This window comes from Anolis carolinensis, chromosome 1 (assembly GCF_035594765.1).
Source record: "Anolis carolinensis isolate JA03-04 chromosome 1, rAnoCar3.1.pri, whole genome shotgun sequence".
In the NCBI taxonomy this organism is placed as follows: Eukaryota; Metazoa; Chordata; class Lepidosauria; order Squamata; family Dactyloidae; genus Anolis; species Anolis carolinensis.
This window is the reverse complement of record NC_085841.1, coordinates 37,369,186-37,388,309: the sequence shown is the minus strand read 5'-3', so window position 1 is coordinate 37,388,309 and position 19,124 is coordinate 37,369,186. Positions and strand designations below refer to the sequence as shown.

The 19,124-nt window shown below is 43.7% G+C and overlaps 1 protein-coding gene across 2 annotated transcripts in view; it reads left to right on the top strand.

The window, feature by feature from the left end:
* Positions 1-2,375: 2,375 nt before the first annotated feature.
* Positions 2,376-19,124, top strand: part of susd4 (sushi domain containing 4) — a 129,941-nt gene continuing 113,192 nt past the window's right edge. The window contains exons 1-2 of one of the 2 annotated variants that reach the window (XR_010003616.1): positions 2,376-2,723; positions 4,312-4,575. Coding sequence is in view for 1 of the 2 variants with exons in the window: in XM_003216036.3 (XP_003216084.2) it covers positions 4,416-4,575 (160 nt within the window). In the remaining variant the exon portion in view is untranslated. The remainder of the gene's footprint in view (positions 2,724-4,311; positions 4,576-19,124) is intronic. The other variant, XM_003216036.3, reaches the window with a different exon arrangement.

Here is a 19,124-nt window from a genome sequence, read left to right as displayed (position 1 = left end):
GGGGAGAGAGGGCAAGTTAAAATAGAGTTGTTTATTATTATTATTATTATTGTTATTATTACTACTATTGAAACACTTTAACCACCACTTTAACCATGGGGCTGTATGGTCATGTTATTTGAAATCTTATTGTATTAAGTACCAGTATGTTATTATTATTTATCATTTTTTGATATTAAGTGATGTATTTGTGGCATTGAATGTTTGCTGTTATATATGTTTGTAAACTGCCCTGAATCCCTTTGGGGAGAGAGGTATCAGAAATATTAAAAAATAACTAGGTATTTTTAATTACAAAAATGTTAGTCAAACACTGAAGGAGTTAGTGGTTCTCAACCTGGGGTACCCGGATATTTCTTTTTCTGTTTTTATGTTATTGTTTATGCACTTACTATGTACTATGTATGTACAGTAGAATCTCACTTACCCAACATTCGCTTATCTAATGTTCTGGATTATCCAACACAGTCTTCCTCCTGCCCGGATCCAAAGCTGTTTCTCTAGGCAGCAAGGACTGAACTTTTTATGGATTTAATTTCTGACACTTGTTACTGTAAGATCATTTTATGCAATTATATCTTTATTTGTAGTCAATTTGTTAGTAGCCAATGTTTTGTAGTCAATGTTTTCAATACATTGCAATGTTTTGGTGCTAAATTTGTAAATGCAGTAATTACTACATAACGTTACCGTGTATTGAACAACTTTTTCTGTCGACTTGTTGTAAAACATGATGTTTTGGTGCTTACTTTGTTAAAATCATAATGTAATTTTACATTTAATAGGCGTTTCCTTAATCCCTATGTATTATCCAACATACTGATTGCCTCTACTGATATTAGAGGCAAAGATGAAGTACTTTGGCCACATCATGAGAAGACAGGAAAGCTTAGAGAAGAGAATGATGCTGAGGAAAATGGAAGGAAAAGGGGTTGACCAAAGGCAAGATGGATGGATAGTATCTTTCAAGTGACTGGTTTGATCTTTAAGGAGTGGGTGTGGCGACAGCCGACAGGAGCTCTGGCGTGGGCTGGTCCACAAGGTCACGAAGAGTCAGAAGTGACTGAATGAATAAACAACATTATCCAACATTTTTGCTCATCCAACATTCTACCAGCCCATTTATGTTGGATGAGACTCTTCTGTACTTAGTGTGTTCGTATATTTTTATATTTTAACTATGCTGATTGGGCTCGCCCCCATGTAAGTGGTGGAGGCTCCTTCTTTGGAGGCTTTTTAAGCTGGATGGCCATCTGTCGGGGGTGTTTGGAATGAGATTTTCCTGCTTCTTGCAGGGGGTTGGACTGGATGGCTGTGAGGTCTCTTCCAACTGTAGGATTCTATGATTCTAAGTCGCCCTGAGTACCTTCAGGGAGGTGGAGGACAAAAATTAAGTTATTATTTGCCAAGGCTTGCAAACAGCGCCCCTAGCAGCCGCTCACTGCATCTTGAATGGTGCTTGACTTTACAATGGAAGCAAGTTATGAAATGCCACCGGGCCCACCACCACCCGGTGGCAAAGTGTGTTAAAGCTTTAATAATAATGTAATAATTATTATAATTCACAATTATAATTGTATATTTATATTACATGCAATATTACTAATAGTATTGTAATATAGTCGTTTAATATAATATATTGTATGTATATATACTTGTAGACCGCCCTGAGTCCCCTTCGGGGTGAGAAGGGCGGGATATAAATGTCGCTAATAAAAAGCACTGAGCTGCTGAACTTGCAGACCGAAAGGTCCCAGGTTCAAATCTCGGGAGCGGAGTGAGCGCCCGCTGTTAGCTCCAGCTTCTGCCAACCTAGCAGTTCGAAAACATGCCAATGTGAGTAGATCGATAGGTACCGCTCCGGCGGGAAGGTAATGACGCTCCATGCAGTCATGCCAGTGGTCACATGACCTTGGAGGTGTCTACGGACAACGCCGGCTCTTCGGCTTAGAAATGGAGATGAGCACCAACCCCCAGAGTCAGACATGACTGGACTCAACGTCAGGGGAAACCTTTACCTTTACCATAAGGCTTTGCGAACAGCGCCCCTAGCGGCCGCCTGCTGCATCTCGAATGGTGCTTAATTTTACAATGGAAGCAAGTTATGAAATGCCACCGGGCCTCGCGCTCTCCTTCTGCCCACCACCTGAGTGGCAGTTTATGGGAAATGGCGGGCACTTCCAAAAAGGGGGTCAGGAAAATAGCATGTAGTCCTTCTTTTCAGTGGGAGCCCCTTCTTTCCTGTCTTTCAGGTATAAATGGGGGGAGGGGGAGGGCAAATAAGGCTGTCCAAGGCGCCCACTCCTCCGCCTGCCCGCTGGGGCTCTTGCAGGACTCTCCCAGAGGAGAGCCCGGCCACGCGCTCTTTCCCGCCTGCCCTGCCCATTGGCCGCTCCTCCCGCCCGCGAGACCCTCGGGTGCCTCCCGGGGAGCGGCGTGGAAGGCGTCTCGCGCGCTGGGCAGGTGCGCCCTCGCGGCTCCTCATTGGCGGCGGCAAAAGCGGCAGGAGCAGCGCGGCGAGTGGATCTGCTACTGCGATTGCTGCTGCTGTTCTTCCCGCCTTCGCTGCAGACAGGTAGCATGAGGGCCTCCCTCCCTCCGTCCCTCCGTCCTAGCCCTCCTCCTCCTCCGTTAGCAGTCCAGGCGAGTGCAGAGGCTTCCCCGGCGCAGAGCCTCGGCTAAAATCAAGGAAAGGCGGCTCCTTGCAGACGGGCAGCCCTCAGGTAAAGCAGCACTCGATTTGGTGTGGGGGGGGGGGGGGGACAACGATGCAAGGGGAAAGGGATTCGTATGGCTTTGCTTTCTTTCTCCTCCCTCAAAGCGAATGGATAGATAGATAGATACAACGGAATGAAATTCTGCAATCGATAGAGGCAAGAAGGGCCCCTCCTCTACGCTGCCATAGGATGTAGTTTTGAAACTGCTTTATTTGGTCAGTGTGGAACCATCTCATGCAGTTAAACTACTGACCATATACAGTAGAGTCTCACTTATCCAACATTCGCTTATCCAACGTTCTGGATTATCCAACGCATTTTTGTAGTCAATGTTTTCAATATATCGTGATTTTTGGGTGCTAAATTCATAAATACAGTCATTACTACGTAGCATTGCTGCATATTGCACTACTTTTCTGTCAAATTTGTTGTATAACATGATGTTTTGGTGCTTAATTTGTAAAATCATAACCTAATTTGATGTTTAATAGGCTTCTCCATCATCTCTCCATATTATCCAACATATTCGCTTATCCAATGTTCTGCCGCCCGTTTATGTTGGATAAGTGAGACTCTACAGTAATGTAGTTTCAAACTGCATTATATGTTAGTGTACATAGGGACAATGGGGGTTGGATCTTGGGGCCAAAGGACTGAGAAAGCAAGGGGGAGGCACGATGCCACTGTGGGAAGGCAGGTTGGGGAAGGAGGGTCCATCATCCTATCTCTCTCGCACAACACACGCCCCTCAAAAGGGGGAAAATCTACCTTGAGAAGAGTCCTGTCATTTATTTTCTCATCCCACCTCTAGGGGGCGCCCCAGGTGTGCAGGGGCAAAAAGGGATCAGCATTTTGGTGTGAGTTGGGAATGGGGGGAGAGATAATTATAGTTTTATTGCTCTTGAAGGCTTTCATGGCTGGAATCACTGGGTTGCTGTGAGTTTTCCAGGCTGTATGGCCATGCTCCAGAAGCATTCTCTCCTGAAGTTTCTCCCACATCTATGGCAGGCATCCTCAGACGTTGCGAAGTATATTGGAAACTAGGCTAGTGAGGTTTACATATCTGTGGAAGATCCAGGGTGGGAGAAAGTGTGAATCACCTTGATTACGATTTAATGGCCTTGCAGCTTCAAGGCCTGGCTGATTTCTGCCTGGGGAATCCTTTGTTGGGAGGTGTTAGCTGGCCCTGATTGTTTCCTGTCTGTAATTCCCCTGTTTTCAGAGTGTTTAGAGTTTTTTTTTTAATAATACTGATGACCAGGTTTTGTTCAAACAATCAGGGCCTAGCACCTCCCAACAAAGAATTTCCCCAGGCAGGAATCAGCCAGGCCTTGAAGCTTCAAGGCCATTAAAGGTGATTAATTGCAACATTCACACTTACCTCTGACAGACAAGAGTTCTTTCTCCCACCCTCGATATATAAAGCTTCCTTGTCTAGTTTCGAATATACCTCACAATCTCTACCATAGAAATGGGTGAAACGTCAGGAGAGAATGCTTCTGGAATATGGCCATACAGCCTGGAAAACTCACAGCAATCCACTATAGGTTTAATTTGCTCACGACAAGAGAATGCTGCTTGTCCCTTTTTCCAGGTTCAGAGGGCCACCTTTTGAAAGAGAGGGACGTGCGCAGTGAAGACAGTGCCCATGTGCTGCCCGCAGACCCTTGCAATCCAGATGCCCTTTGTGGATAAAAGATGTATCATGGAATGAATCCGAACAGCAGGGATCCCTTCCTAGAGAAGCAAGAGCAGCAGCCGCCTCCGCCGCTGTGCCAGCGCTTCCAGTCCAAGCTCTCCCTGGTGGTCTTGTGGTTCCAGCTGGCCCTCTGCTTTGGCCCTGCGCAGATCACGGGCGGTGAGTGAATGTCCGGCTCCTGGGAAGGCAATAGGGAGAGCCTTTATTGGTTAAAGGAGGCAAGGGGAGTGAGTGAAGAGGGGGCTGCCAGGCTGCTACTGACAGGCCGGTACCCCTGAGTGTAGGAGGGCTATTGATCTCATATGCACAAAATGCTGAAAGGGGAAAACATCCTCCCGCTGTTTGCCTGGCTGCCTCTCACATCTTTGGATGAAAGAGATAAATCTATCAATCCCCTTATGAGGTCTGAAGGGAAATGCCTGAAAGAAAATACCCACTTAAATTTCTGCATCTTCTCCAAGTACTAATACTGAAAAAAAGACAATTCCTCCTAAGGGTGCAGAAAAAAGGACACTTCTTCTTTCCCCTAGGGATGAACAGTTTCAGTTCATGCAGATAAATATCAGGTTTCTCTCTCCCCCCCCCCCCCCCCCCACTGGCAAAATCTGCTAAGAAAGTACGTAGTCATCTCCTCCGGCCTGATGATGCTCTCTGCAGAATCATTCCATCCCTCCTTTGTGCAAAACCCACACATGGGAAATAAATAAGAGAAAATGCTAAGAAAGACTTTCTCCTGAATGTGCATTTCAAAAAACTGCATCCAGCTTCTGTTCTGTATGCTGAGAATAAATCCTTCTTCAATCATCTGAGACATCTACCAATTCCATTAGGAATTCCTCTGGGATACATCAAGATCCTAAGGACAGATTTCGGTATAACGCTTAGCCCTTAAATATTATGACAGCTTTCCCTTGTCTAAAGAGAGAGGTTGACACGGTGGAGAAACCTAATATTGCGTCTTATTCTAGTAGAGGCAAAGGATGCTTCCAGGAAGAAGGCTCCCAGTGCTATTAATTAAATGGTATCTATTCTACCTTTTCCTTCTCATTTTTTCTGCTAAGGAAAGGTGATAGAAGATTATGGGAAGGATATCAGTCATATGCCCCTGTAGAACTCGGTGAAAGAGCTAAAAGGATTGCAAGAAAGTAACCTTTTAGTAGCAACCAGAACACCAGTTTGGGGATCACTCGCTGTAAGAATCTGGTGTTCAAGGTTTTTTTGTGTGTATGTGTCAGGAGCTACTTGAAAAACTGCAAGTCATTTCTGGTGTGAGAGAATTGATAATCTGCAAGGACGTTGCCACCAGAACTCCAGTTTCACTGTAAGAATCTGGTATCCCAAGTTGTGTGTGTGTGTGTGTCAGTAGCGACTTGAGAAACTGCAAGTTGCTTCTGGTGTGAGAGGATTGGCCCTCTGCAAGGACGTTGCCCAGGGGACACCGGGATATATTACCATCCTGTGAGAGGTTTCTCTCATGTCCCACATGGGAAGCTGAAGCTGACAGATGGGATCTCACCCCGCTCCCCAGATTCGAATTGCCGACACAAGAGTTTAACCTATTGTACCACTGGGAGCTCCTTGTGTCCAAGTGGTAAGCATTAAATCAGAGAGACATGAAGAGACAGGATAACTGTAGCAGTGGGAGTCTACTGATATGACCAGAATGGAGAGCAGTGGACCCAGTCTTTGGCCTGCTAGTTACCCTTTATTACCTTAATAATTGGCCTCCCTAAGACACCAGGTAGTGCAGGACATTAGAAAAATTCATAATAATATCTTGGTATTTATTGCTAGCAGAGTGCATCAGTCCATTTAAATAGCTTGTGGTGAAAACAGGAGGAATCACTCTGCATGCGCATAGTAAACTGAAAAGAAAAATGTTTACTGTCTCAGGAAATCCATCCAGGAAATAAAAGAATTATGCTCAATTTGGATACCGAAGCCCCTAGAGCTCCTGTACATATAAATGGGAAGGGGATCTCACAAGGTTGCTCCCACATCTTAGATGAAAGTAAAACAAAGACGTCCTCAGTGTGGAAGGGAGTGGCCTCAACAGGTACCAATGAAGCAAAAAGAACTAAGTGCATATCTCTAAGGCAGAGGGAAGAACACTGGGAACTTTCTATGTGCACATTGCCTCATCCCGCTGCTCGTTTGGTAATGTGCTAATGCTAGCAACAACCAAAGGCTGATAATAATTGTGCATTTTTACTGTGGGGTCCCCACTAAAATACACAAGACATTTAAAGAAAAAAATAATTTGTAACATGTATTTCACTTATGGAACCAGTGCCAGAAAAAGGTGTGTTGCGTGCTTTCAAATGAATATTGTTCTATTTGAGCATAATTTAAGAAACTTTGGAATTTTCTTTATTTTGCCTATTCTTTGTTACATTTGGGTGCCAATTTTATATTACTAAATATCTTTGAATATCATTTGCTGGAAAAGCAACAGGAAATGGTTATTATCTTTCTACCTTCATGTAGTTTGCCTATGGGATTTTGAATGCAGTCTGGTTATCCATTGTGTCAGAAAGTTGCTGGAAGGAGAAGCGCTTTGGTACAGTCCAGCAAGGCACCCTCTAGGATTCCTTTCCAAATTGAATTGAAACTGTTTTGCTAACCTGAAATTGCCTTCAGGTCATGTCTAGCTGCAAAACAGTGCTTAGTGGAGCAACAGTGTCTCCTTACACACGATTGTGGAACATTTCCCAGTTGGTTCACATTTAATCTCTCACGTTAACTGAAGCTAAGCGAGATCTTTTGTTTACTGCGCCCTGAAGTTTTATGGTAATTATATTATTTTTCTATTTTAACTTGTTCTATGACTAGACAATACCCATTGAACCAGTGGGAACCTGTCAATGTTATTTTGTAAAGTGGTTCAGTGATCTGCTCTAGTTAGGATTAATAACTGGATTTGTAAACGGCAGTCTAACTTTTTAATCCTAATCAGATTTTGTTGGTGCTGTGTGCTGTGCGCTCTAAACAAGTTAATAATATTGGAGCTGTATAATGAAGGTGATCCCAGGAAAATCACAGAGCCACAAGCCAGCAAGAACTACATGAGCATAAACTCAATTAATTCTATACTTGGTTACGTATATTAATTAGGTTTGTTGAATGCTGTATAAACAATTGGATTCTGTGGAAGGCTTTAGGAACATGTTTCATCAGGAGTTAGAGTGTCTCATTCATATACTTAAAGGAATTCAGAAACCACATCAACACTATGGACTTGGAGCCAGTATATTTCAACTTTCTTTGAGCAGCCAATGGCAGGGTAACGAGGCAAGCACTAAAACAGTGTCTGAACTGTGTTCCTGCCTCACATGGCTTTCAAGCAAGATCTGTGTGGATGATTATATTGTTTCTTCATTTCTGTGGTTTTAATAGGTCAGACCTATCCCTCAGCAGGTCACTGAGGTATACTACAAAGTGTCAGCTGTGCCATAAATTTAAGATCTAAAACAATTCTGTAACTATGCCTGCCTTTTTTCTACTGTGTATATATTTTTAATTGGAATGAAAGTATCCATATAGCCAGGCTATATCATTTTGGTACTGCGTTTGTTTTACTGAAGCTGCAATATTTTTCTTGGAAGTCAGTTCTTTTGAAATTGGCAGGATTTAAATTCAAGTAAGCTATAATTATCCAAACTGGACATATCAAAGCAGACGTTTCACTTACAGTAAACAATATAATAGCTACAACATATATATTATAAACAATATTGTGTGATATCATGGGTTTTAGTGCTTTTTCTATTCTCTGTCATCCTATCTTAGAAGATCAATATTTGTGTACAAGGCACTGTTGTCTTTCAGGGTGATTTGAAAGATGTTACACTATTCCCACCAATTAGGGTGGACTTCCTTAGACTTAATGGAGATTTTGTTTGATCGATGCATTTATCTCTATGCCAAAGCAATATTTCATAGTGTAGTTTATAACAAATATTTATGTATATATTAGATAATCCAGTTCAAAGCAGATACTGTGGATTATCTGCCTTGATATTATGGGTTATATGGCTCCAGCAAAATTCTGGAGAAAATAATCAGAAGGCAGAGTTGCCGTAAACTCTCCTTCTCCACTTTCCCATATCCCTCTGGGGAGAGAACTAGGAAGCTTGGAAAGTCAGAAGCAGGGCAAAGAGCACACCAGATTCTCCGTCTATACCAAGGGAGAGAACCACCAGAGGGAAGGTAAGATAGTTGAGCAAGAACCCCTGGAGAAGCTTGTAAAAGCAGACCATCTGCCCCCTAGAAGTTAGTTGTGAGCCTAAATTAGATCCTTTGCTTGATCTCGCTGAAACACAAGCAGCTATACCTGTACATATGTCAGAACTGAATCTCAAACAGTACATGACCCATCCTGCAGGGGCAGCATTTGGGCTGTGATCTGGCCCTCGTCATCCTGAGTTATACATGAGCCTACAATGTGATGCGGCAGCAAAAAAAAGCCAATGGGATTTTGACCTGCATAAATAGGAGTATAGTGTCTAGATCCAGGGAAGTCATGCTACCCCTCTATTCTACCTTGGTCAGACCACACCTGGAATACTGTGTCCAATTCTGGGCACCACAATTGAAGGGAGATGTCCAGAAGGAACATGTCCAGAGGAGGGTGACTAAAATGATCAAGGGTCTGGAGAACATGCCCTATGAGGAGCAGCTTAATGAGCTGGACATGTTTAGTCTGCAGAAGAGAAGGCTGAGAGGAGACATGATAGTCATGTAAAAATATGTTAGGGGAAGTCATAGGGAGGAGGGAGCAAGCTTGTTTTCTGCTGCCCTGGAGACGAGGGTGCAGAGCAATGGCTTCAAACTGCAGGAAAGGAGATTCCACCTGAACATTAGGAAGAACTTCTTCACTGTGCAAGCTGTTCGGTAGTGGAGCTGTCTGCCCCAGAGTGTGGTGGAGGCTCCTTTTTTTGGAGGGTTTTTAGCAGAGGCTGGATGGCCATCTGTCAGGGGTGCTTTGAATGTCATTTTCCTGCTTCTTGGCAGGGGGTTGGACTGGATGGTCCATGAGGTCTCTTCCAACTCTATGATTCTATGATAAGTTTATATGTGATTGCATATGCTTTATCTTTGTATCATATGTTCCTCTTCAGATTCCCATAGCTCTCCATTAGACATTTCAGCAGCCTTTCCCAAACCAGTAACTAGTTGGGCTGAAATTCCCATGTTCCTAGGGTCCATCTACACTGTAGGATTAATGCAGTTTGACACCACTTTGCCATGGCTCTATACCAAGGGTCCCCAACTAAGGCCCGGGGGCTGGATGCGGCCCTCCAAGATCATTTACCTGGCCCCCACCCTCATTTATAATATAATATTTTATATCAGTTTTAATAATATATTGTATATACATATGATATTGATAATATTATCATTTTATACAATATAATACTAATAATAATACCATATACAGTAGAGTCTCACTTATCCAACACTCACTTATCCAACATTCTGGATTATCCAACACATTTTTGTAGTCAATGTTTTCAATACATCGTGATATTTTGGTGCTAAATTCGTAAGTACAGTAATTACTACATAGCATTACTGCGTATTGAACTACTTTTTTGTCAAATTTGTTGTATAACATGATGTTTTGGTGCTTAATTTGTAAAATCATAACCTAATTTGAGGTTTAATAGGCTTTTCCTTAATCCCTCCTTATTATCCAACATATTCGCTTATCCAATGTTCTGCCGGCCCGTTTATGTTGGATAAGTGAGACTCTACTGTAATAATATTAATTATATGTTATATATTACATATAATATTACAGTATAGTGGTATAGTTCAATATAGTAATATATAATGCTAATATTGTGCTATGCTAATAATATAATATATTGTATGTACATACAGTTGCTCTGAGTTCCCTTCAGGGTGAGAAGGGTGAGATATAAATAAATGTAGTAAATGAATAAATAAATAATTTTGGACTTAGGCTTGCCCAAAGTCTGAAATGACTTGACACACAACAACAACAATCCTAATTAACCTGACTATCTCATTGCCCAGAAGCAGGCCCACACTTCCTATTGAAATCCTGATAGGTTTATGTTGGTTAAAATTATTTTCATTTTTAAATATTGTATTGGTCTTTCATTATTATTGTTGTTTTGTACTACAAATAAGATATGTGCAGTGTGCATAGGAATTTGTTCGAGTTTTTTTTTCCAAATGATAATTTGGCCCCTCAACAGTCTGAAGGATTGTGGACCGGCCCTCTGCTTTAAAAGTTTGAGGACCCCTGCTCTATACCATGGAATCTTTGGAGCTGTAGTTTTACAAGGTCTTTCACCTTCTCTGCTAAACCAGTACTGGTTTCTCATGAATCTAAGAATCCCAGGGTTCCATAGCATGGAGAAAGGCTGGTAAAGTGGTGTCAAACTACATTAATCCTGCAATGTAGATGCACCCTTGGCCATAATAGGAAGCTATAGTAGCTGAAGTTACTGTCCAACACATCTGGGGAGTAGATGGACTGGGGAGCAGATAATAAAAGCTGGCAGTGTCATGACTTGTCTCACCCTCAAATCTTCTGTTTATACATACTCCCCAAATACTAATGTTCAGATTTGCCTGTTTCTGGTTTGACATTACTATCTTCACGCCTGGATTTTTTCATAGTCGTAATTGCAAGTAATCATCTGGGAGTGTGTTGGATTCTGTGGTACATCTGAGTCAAGTTTTAAAAAACTCCAAAAAAAAACCTTGTAGTCCAATTGTACAAATTCACTTTGGACCTCCTCTCTGACATAAAAAAATCCAAATAAACCCAGAGTATGTCTTAGTCATTGTTTACATTGTCTGTCAGTGGCAATTTCTCCACAGGACTCAGTAGTTCTTTGTACCATATACAAACAATTCATTTATCTAACAGGACAACCCATTGGCTCATGCAGCCTTTGACATGTTAGTGCAAGAGCTGTTCCTGCTGCTTCATTGAATTCATGCTGCCAGGACCACCACCTAATGTGGTCAGTTTCCCTCCCATTTTCCTAGCTGCCCATTGTCAGTTTTCCAGTGCTCATTTTCTTTCCAAATACACATTTTTAAAAATAAAAATGCATGCTGAAAAAACCCAGTCTGAGTTCAGAAATGTCCTTCCCCTTATGAGAATAGTTGAAGGTATCACAGAATCCTGTTTGTATAGCATCCAAGAGTCCTAGTTAAATCTTTTGAACGGTACTGCTTAATGTGGAGGTTTTGACCCAGTCCTGCAATGTGCAAACTGGCTCAACAGTTCAGGCTACATGCAGCATAGAAATGGAAAGGAATCATAAAATGGTGCTGATAGCATTTGTTACAGAGCTTTTCATATGACTGGAAGAGGGAGTGTATCTTGCTCTAGGTTTCCCCTGATAATTGAGTTCCAGTTTTCTCAAAAAGGCTGCATCTGGTTTGTCAGATATGTTTGGAGGAACCTGCACATGATAACCTTTTCTATGCAAGGATGGGACTTTACTGGATTCTGTCATGAGGCTGTGAAATCTTGACCTGGAATATAAACACACATACATATATATTTCAGATACATCCAAGGAATCTGTGTTCCTAACATTCTACAGGTTTTGTGACTATGTTTTGAACAACGTCTCCCCATGCTTAATCTGTCCTTTGCAAACATAAACTCTGTTGATTTTAGTAGGATGATTAAACTTGTCATTGGATACCTAATTTCAGCTGGCCTGATTTCATTAAGGATAGCTATAGCAATCCTTCTGTTCTCTATATATGAAGATATTAAAGCATAGATAATTCCACAAAATATAAAGAAATGAGCATTTTTATAATCCAACCTTGTTCTTTCCTATTAGTTTAGTTTCATTCTTCTAGCCACAGGCCATTCTAACCAGTGAAGTTAAGGAGAGAAAAGCAGGTACTTGAAAGAGAGCCAGGTACTTAAGTTGATTGACAGCAGGCATTGTCCCCTGTTAATTGAGTTTCTGGGAAAGCTTTATTTGCCAGTGTGAGTTTCTGCCAGAGCCTGATCCCAGAAGGGCAGTTGGTTCTCGCAGAAGCAGAGGAAGCAGGAGGACATTTTTGCTCCCTGGCTTCAGGTAGGACTTGGCTAAGATTTGGCTAAGATTTTAAACTGAGTTTGGGCTTGGCTCCTGTGGTCAAAGTCTAACTGTTGTGTGACTGTTGTGTTGAAAGAGAGCCAGGTACTTAAGTTGATTGACAGCAGGCATTGTCCCCTGTTAATTGAGTTTCTGGGAAAGCTTTATTTGCCAGTGTGAGTTTCTGCCAGAGCCTGATCCCAGAAGGGCAGTTGGTTCTCGCAGAAGCAGAGGAAGCAGGAGGACATTTTTGCTCCCTGGCTTCAGGTAGGACTTGGCTAAGATTTGGCTAAGATTTTAAACTGAGTTTGGGCTTGGCTCCTGTGGTCAAAGTCTAACTGTTGTGTGACTGTTGTGTTGAAAGAGAGCCAGGTACTTAAGTTGATTGACAGCAGGCATTGTCCCCTGTTAATTGAGTTTCTGGGAAAGCTTTATTTGCCAGTGTGAGTTTCTGCCAGAGCCTGATCCCAGAAGGGCAGTTGGTTCTCGCAGAAGCAGAGGAAGCAGGAGGACATTTTTGCTCCCTGGCTTCAGGTAGGACTTGGCTAAGATTTGGCTAAGATTTTAAACTGAGTTTGGGCTTGGCTCCTGTGGTCAAAGTCTAACTGTTGTGTGACTGTTGTGTTGAAAGAGAGCCAGGTACTTAAGTTGATTGACAGCAGGCATTGTCCCCTGTTAATTGAGTTTCTGGGAAAGCTTTATTTGCCAGTGTGAGTTTCTGCCAGAGCCTGATCCCAGAAGGGCAGTTGGTTCTCGCAGAAGCAGAGGAAGCAGGAGGACATTTTTGCTCCCTGGCTTCAGGTAGGACTTGGCTAAGATTTGGCTAAGATTTTAAACTGAGTTTGGGCTTGGCTCCTGTGGTCAAAGTCTAACTGTTGTGTGACTGTTGTGTTGAAAGAGAGCCAGGTACTTAAGTTGATTGACAGCAGGCATTGTCCCCTGTTAATTGAGTTTCTGGGAAAGCTTTATTTGCCAGTGTGAGTTTCTGCCAGAGCCTGATCCCAGAAGGGCAGTTGGTTCTCGCAGAAGCAGAGGAAGCAGGAGGACATTTTTGCTCCCTGGCTTCAGGTAGGACTTGGCTAAGATTTGGCTAAGATTTTAAACTGAGTTTGGGCTTGGCTCCTGTGGTCAAAGTCTAACTGTTGTGTGACTGTTGTGTTGAAAGAGAGCCAGGTACTTAAGTTGATTGACAGCAGGCATTGTCCCCTGTTAATTGAGTTTCTGGGAAAGCTTTATTTGCCAGTGTGAGTTTCTGCCAGAGCCTGATCCCAGAAGGGCAGTTGGTTCTCGCAGAAGCAGAGGAAGCAGGAGGACATTTTTGCTCCCTGGCTTCAGGTAGGACTTGGCTAAGATTTGGCTAAGATTTTAAACTGAGTTTGGACTTGGCTCCTGTGGTCAAAGTCTAACTGTTGTGTGACTGTTGTGTTGAAAGAGAGCCAGGTACTTAAGTTGATTGACAGCAGGCATTGTCCCCTGTTAATTGAGTTTCTGGGAAAGCTTTATTTGCCAGTGTGAGTTTCTGCCAGAGCCTGATCCCAGAAGGGCAGTTGGTTCTCGCAGAAGCAGAGGAAGCAGGAGGACATTTTTGCTCCCTGGCTTCAGGTAGGACTTGGCTAAGATTTGGCTAAGATTTTAAACTGAGTTTGGGCTTGGCTCCTGTGGTCAAAGTCTAACTGTTGTGTGACTGTTGTGTTGAAAGAGAGCCAGGTACTTAAGTTGATTGACAGCAGGCATTGTCCCCTGTTAATTGAGTTTCTGGGAAAGCTTTATTTGCCAGTGTGAGTTTCTGCCAGAGCCTGATCCCAGAAGGGCAGTTGGTTCTCGCAGAAGCAGAGGAAGCAGGAGGACATTTTTGCTCCCTGGCTTCAGGTAGGACTTGGCTAAGATTTGGCTAAGATTTTAAACTGAGTTTGGGCTTGGCTCCTGTGGTCAAAGTCTAACTGTTGTGTGACTGTTGTGTTGAAAGAGAGCCAGGTACTTAAGTTGATTGACAGCAGGCATTGTCCCCTGTTAATTGAGTTTCTGGGAAAGCTTTATTTGCCAGTGTGAGTTTCTGCCAGAGCCTGATCCCAGAAGGGCAGTTGGTTCTCGCAGAAGCAGAGGAAGCAGGAGGACATTTTTGCTCCCTGGCTTCAGGTAGGACTTGGCTAAGATTTGGCTAAGATTTTAAACTGAGTTTGGGCTTGGCTCCTGTGGTCAAAGTCTAACTGTTGTGTGACTGTTGTGTTGAAAGAGAGCCAGGTACTTAAGTTGATTGACAGCAGGCATTGTCCCCTGTTAATTGAGTTTCTGGGAAAGCTTTATTTGCCAGTGTGAGTTTCTGCCAGAGCCTGATCCCAGAAGGGCAGTTGGTTCTCGCAGAAGCAGAGGAAGCAGGAGGACATTTTTGCTCCCTGGCTTCAGGTAGGACTTGGCTAAGATTTGGCTAAGATTTTAAACTGAGTTTGGGCTTGGCTCCTGTGGTCAAAGTCTAACTGTTGTGTGACTGTTGTGTTGAAAGAGAGCCAGGTACTTAAGTTGATTGACAGCAGGCATTGTCCCCTGTTAATTGAGTTTCTGGGAAAGCTTTATTTGCCAGTGTGAGTTTCTGCCAGAGCCTGATCCCAGAAGGGCAGTTGGTTCTCGCAGAAGCAGAGGAAGCAGGAGGACATTTTTGCTCCCTGGCTTCAGGTAGGACTTGGCTAAGATTTGGCTAAGATTTTAAACTGAGTTTGGGCTTGGCTCCTGTGGTCAAAGTCTAACTGTTGTGTGACTGTTGTGTTGAAAGAGAGCCAGGTACTTAAGTTGATTGACAGCAGGCATTGTCCCCTGTTAATTGAGTTTCTGGGAAAGCTTTATTTGCCAGTGTGAGTTTCTGCCAGAGCCTGATCCCAGAAGGGCAGTTGGTTCTCGCAGAAGCAGAGGAAGCAGGAGGACATTTTTGCTCCCTGGCTTCAGGTAGGACTTGGCTAAGATTTGGCTAAGATTTTAAACTGAGTTTGGGCTTGGCTCCTGTGGTCAAAGTCTAACTGTTGTGTGACTGTTGTGTTGAAAGAGAGCCAGGTACTTAAGTTGATTGACAGCAGGCATTGTCCCCTGTTAATTGAGTTTCTGGGAAAGCTTTATTTGCCAGTGTGAGTTTCTGCCAGAGCCTGATCCCAGAAGGGCAGTTGGTTCTCGCAGAAGCAGAGGAAGCAGGAGGACATTTTTGCTCCCTGGCTTCAGGTAGGACTTGGCTAAGATTTGGCTAAGATTTTAAACTGAGTTTGGGCTTGGCTCCTGTGGTCAAAGTCTAACTGTTGTGTGACTGTTGTGTTGAAAGAGAGCCAGGTACTTAAGTTGATTGACAGCAGGCATTGTCCCCTGTTAATTGAGTTTCTGGGAAAGCTTTATTTGCCAGTGTGAGTTTCTGCCAGAGCCTGATCCCAGAAGGGCAGTTGGTTCTCGCAGAAGCAGAGGAAGCAGGAGGACATTTTTGCTCCCTGGCTTCAGGTAGGACTTGGCTAAGATTTGGCTAAGATTTTAAACTGAGTTTGGGCTTGGCTCCTGTGGTCAAAGTCTAACTGTTGTGTGACTGTTGTGTTGAAAGAGAGCCAGGTACTTAAGTTGATTGACAGCAGGCATTGTCCCCTGTTAATTGAGTTTCTGGGAAAGCTTTATTTGCCAGTGTGAGTTTCTGCCAGAGCCTGATCCCAGAAGGGCAGTTGGTTCTCGCAGAAGCAGAGGAAGCAGGAGGACATTTTTGCTCCCTGGCTTCAGGTAGGACTTGGCTAAGATTTGGCTAAGATTTTAAACTGAGTTTGGGCTTGGCTCCTGTGGTCAAAGTCTAACTGTTGTGTGACTGTTGTGTTGAAAGAGAGCCAGGTACTTAAGTTGATTGACAGCAGGCATTGTCCCCTGTTAATTGAGTTTCTGGGAAAGCTTTATTTGCCAGTGTGAGTTTCTGCCAGAGCCTGATCCCAGAAGGGCAGTTGGTTCTCGCAGAAGCAGAGGAAGCAGGAGGACATTTTTGCTCCCTGGCTTCAGGTAGGACTTGGCTAAGATTTGGCTAAGATTTTAAACTGAGTTTGGGCTTGGCTCCTGTGGTCAAAGTCTAACTGTTGTGTGACTGTTGTGTTGAAAGAGAGCCAGGTACTTAAGTTGATTGGCAGCAGGCATTGTCCCCTGTTAATTGAGTTTCTGGGAAAGCTTTATTTGCCAGTGTGAGTTTCTGCCAGAGCCTGATCCCAGAAGGGCAGTTGGTTCTCGCAGAAGCAGAGGAAGCAGGAGGACATTTTTGCTCCCTGGCTTCAGGTAGGACTTGGCTAAGATTTGGCTAAGATTTTAAACTGAGTTTGGGCTTGGCTCCTGTGGTCAAAGTCTAACTGTTGTGTGACTGTTGTGTTGAAAGAGAGCCAGGTACTTAAGTTGATTGACAGCAGGCATTGTCCCCTGTTAATTGAGTTTCTGGGAAAGCTTTATTTGCCAGTGTGAGTTTCTGCCAGAGCCTGATCCCAGAAGGGCAGTTGGTTCTCGCAGAAGCAGAGGAAGCAGGAGGACATTTTTGCTCCCTGGCTTCAGGTAGGACTTGGCTAAGATTTGGCTAAGATTTTAAACTGAGTTTGGGCTTGGCTCCTGTGGTCAAAGTCTAACTGTTGTGTGACTGTTGTGTTGAAAGAGAGCCAGGTACTTAAGTTGATTGACAGCAGGCATTGTCCCCTGTTAATTGAGTTTCTGGGAAAGCTTTATTTGCCAGTGTGAGTTTCTGCCAGAGCCTGATCCCAGAAGGGCAGTTGGTTCTCGCAGAAGCAGAGGAAGCAGGAGGACATTTTTGCTCCCTGGCTTCAGGTAGGACTTGGCTAAGATTTGGCTAAGATTTTAAACTGAGTTTGGGCTTGGCTCCTGTGGTCAAAGTCTAACTGTTGTGTGACTGTTGTGTTGAAAGAGAGCCAGGTACTTAAGTTGATTGACAGCAGGCATTGTCCCCTGTTAATTGAGTTTCTGGGAAAGCTTTATTTGCCAGTGTGAGTTTCTGCCAGAGCCTGATCCCAGAAGGGCAGTTGGTTCTCGCAGAAGCAGAGGAAGCAGGAGGACATTTTTGCTCCCTGGCTTCAGGTAGGACTTGGCTAAGATTTGGCTAAGATTTTAAACTGAGTTTGGGCTTGGCTCCTGTGGTCAAAGTCTAACTGTTGTGTGACTGTTGTGTTGAAAGAGAGCCAGGTACTTAAGTTGATTGACAGCAGGCATTGTCCCCTGTTAATTGAGTTTCTGGGAAAGCTTTATTTGCCAGTGTGAGTTTCTGCCAGAGCCTGATCCCAGAAGGGCAGTTGGTTCTCGCAGAAGCAGAGGAAGCAGGAGGACATTTTTGCTCCCTGGCTTCAGGTAGGACTTGGCTAAGATTTGGCTAAGATTTTAAACTGAGTTTGGGCTTGGCTCCTGTGGTCAAAGTCTAACTGTTGTGTGACTGTTGTGTTGAAAGAGAGCCAGGTACTTAAGTTGATTGACAGCAGGCATTGTCCCCTGTTAATTGAGTTTCTGGGAAAGCTTTATTTGCCAGTGTGAGTTTCTGCCAGAGCCTGATCCCAGAAGGGCAGTTGGTTCTCGCAGAAGCAGAGGAAGCAGGAGGACATTTTTGCTCCCTGGCTTCAGGTAGGACTTGGCTAAGATTTGGCTAAGATTTTAAACTGAGTTTGGGCTTGGCTCCTGTGGTCAAAGTCTAACTGTTGTGTGACTGTTGTGTTGAAAGAGAGCCAGGTACTTAAGTTGATTGACAGCAGGCTTTGTCCCCTGTTAATTGAGTTTCTGGGAAAGCTTTATTTGCCAGTGTGAGTTTCTGCCAGAGCCTGATCCCAGAAGGGCAGTTGGTTCTCGCAGAAGCAGAGGAAGCAGGAGGACATTTTTGCTCCCTGGCTTCAGGTAGGACTTGGCTAAGATTTGGCTAAGATTTTAAACTGAGTTTGGGCTTGGCTCCTGTGGTCAAAGTCTAACTGTTGTGTGACTGTTGTGTTGAAAGAGAGCCAGGTACTTAAGTTGATTGACAGCAGGCATTGTCCCCTGTTAATTGAGTTTCTGGGAAAGCTTTATTTGCCAGTGTGAGTTTCTGCCAGAGCCTGATCCCAGAAGGGCAGTTGGTTCTCGCAGAAGCAGAGGAAGCAGGAGGACCTTTACTAACTATCCTTTGCAGTACACACAGGAAACAAAGCAACATAAACAAATACACAAAGACGTGGTTTGTTGCAGTCTGCACATAAAGTGCGTGCATATTACTTAACTGTACAAAGATCCCACTTGGCCACCACGCTCACCAAGAGATGCAACAAAAGCAAAACATTCCCATCACATGCACCAGCTGTGGCATGTTCCGCTTTTTCACACAAAAACTAGACAACTACATCTGCTCCAAATGCAAACAGATGACTCTGATGGAGCAGAGGATCCAACAGCTCGAGCACCGTATTAAGACCCTTAAGGACATTCGGGCACTCGAGCTCTTCTTGGACACTGCACAACACGCTGCTGTAGATCAGCAGCCTGCATCACACCAACACCACCAAGACCATGATCAGGAACCTTATGGGGAGATCAACTCAAAGGTAGACAACCCTCAGGCTTGGAAGGAGGTCACCCATAGAAGGAGACGCAGGACCAGGCAGCCTCCGCAGA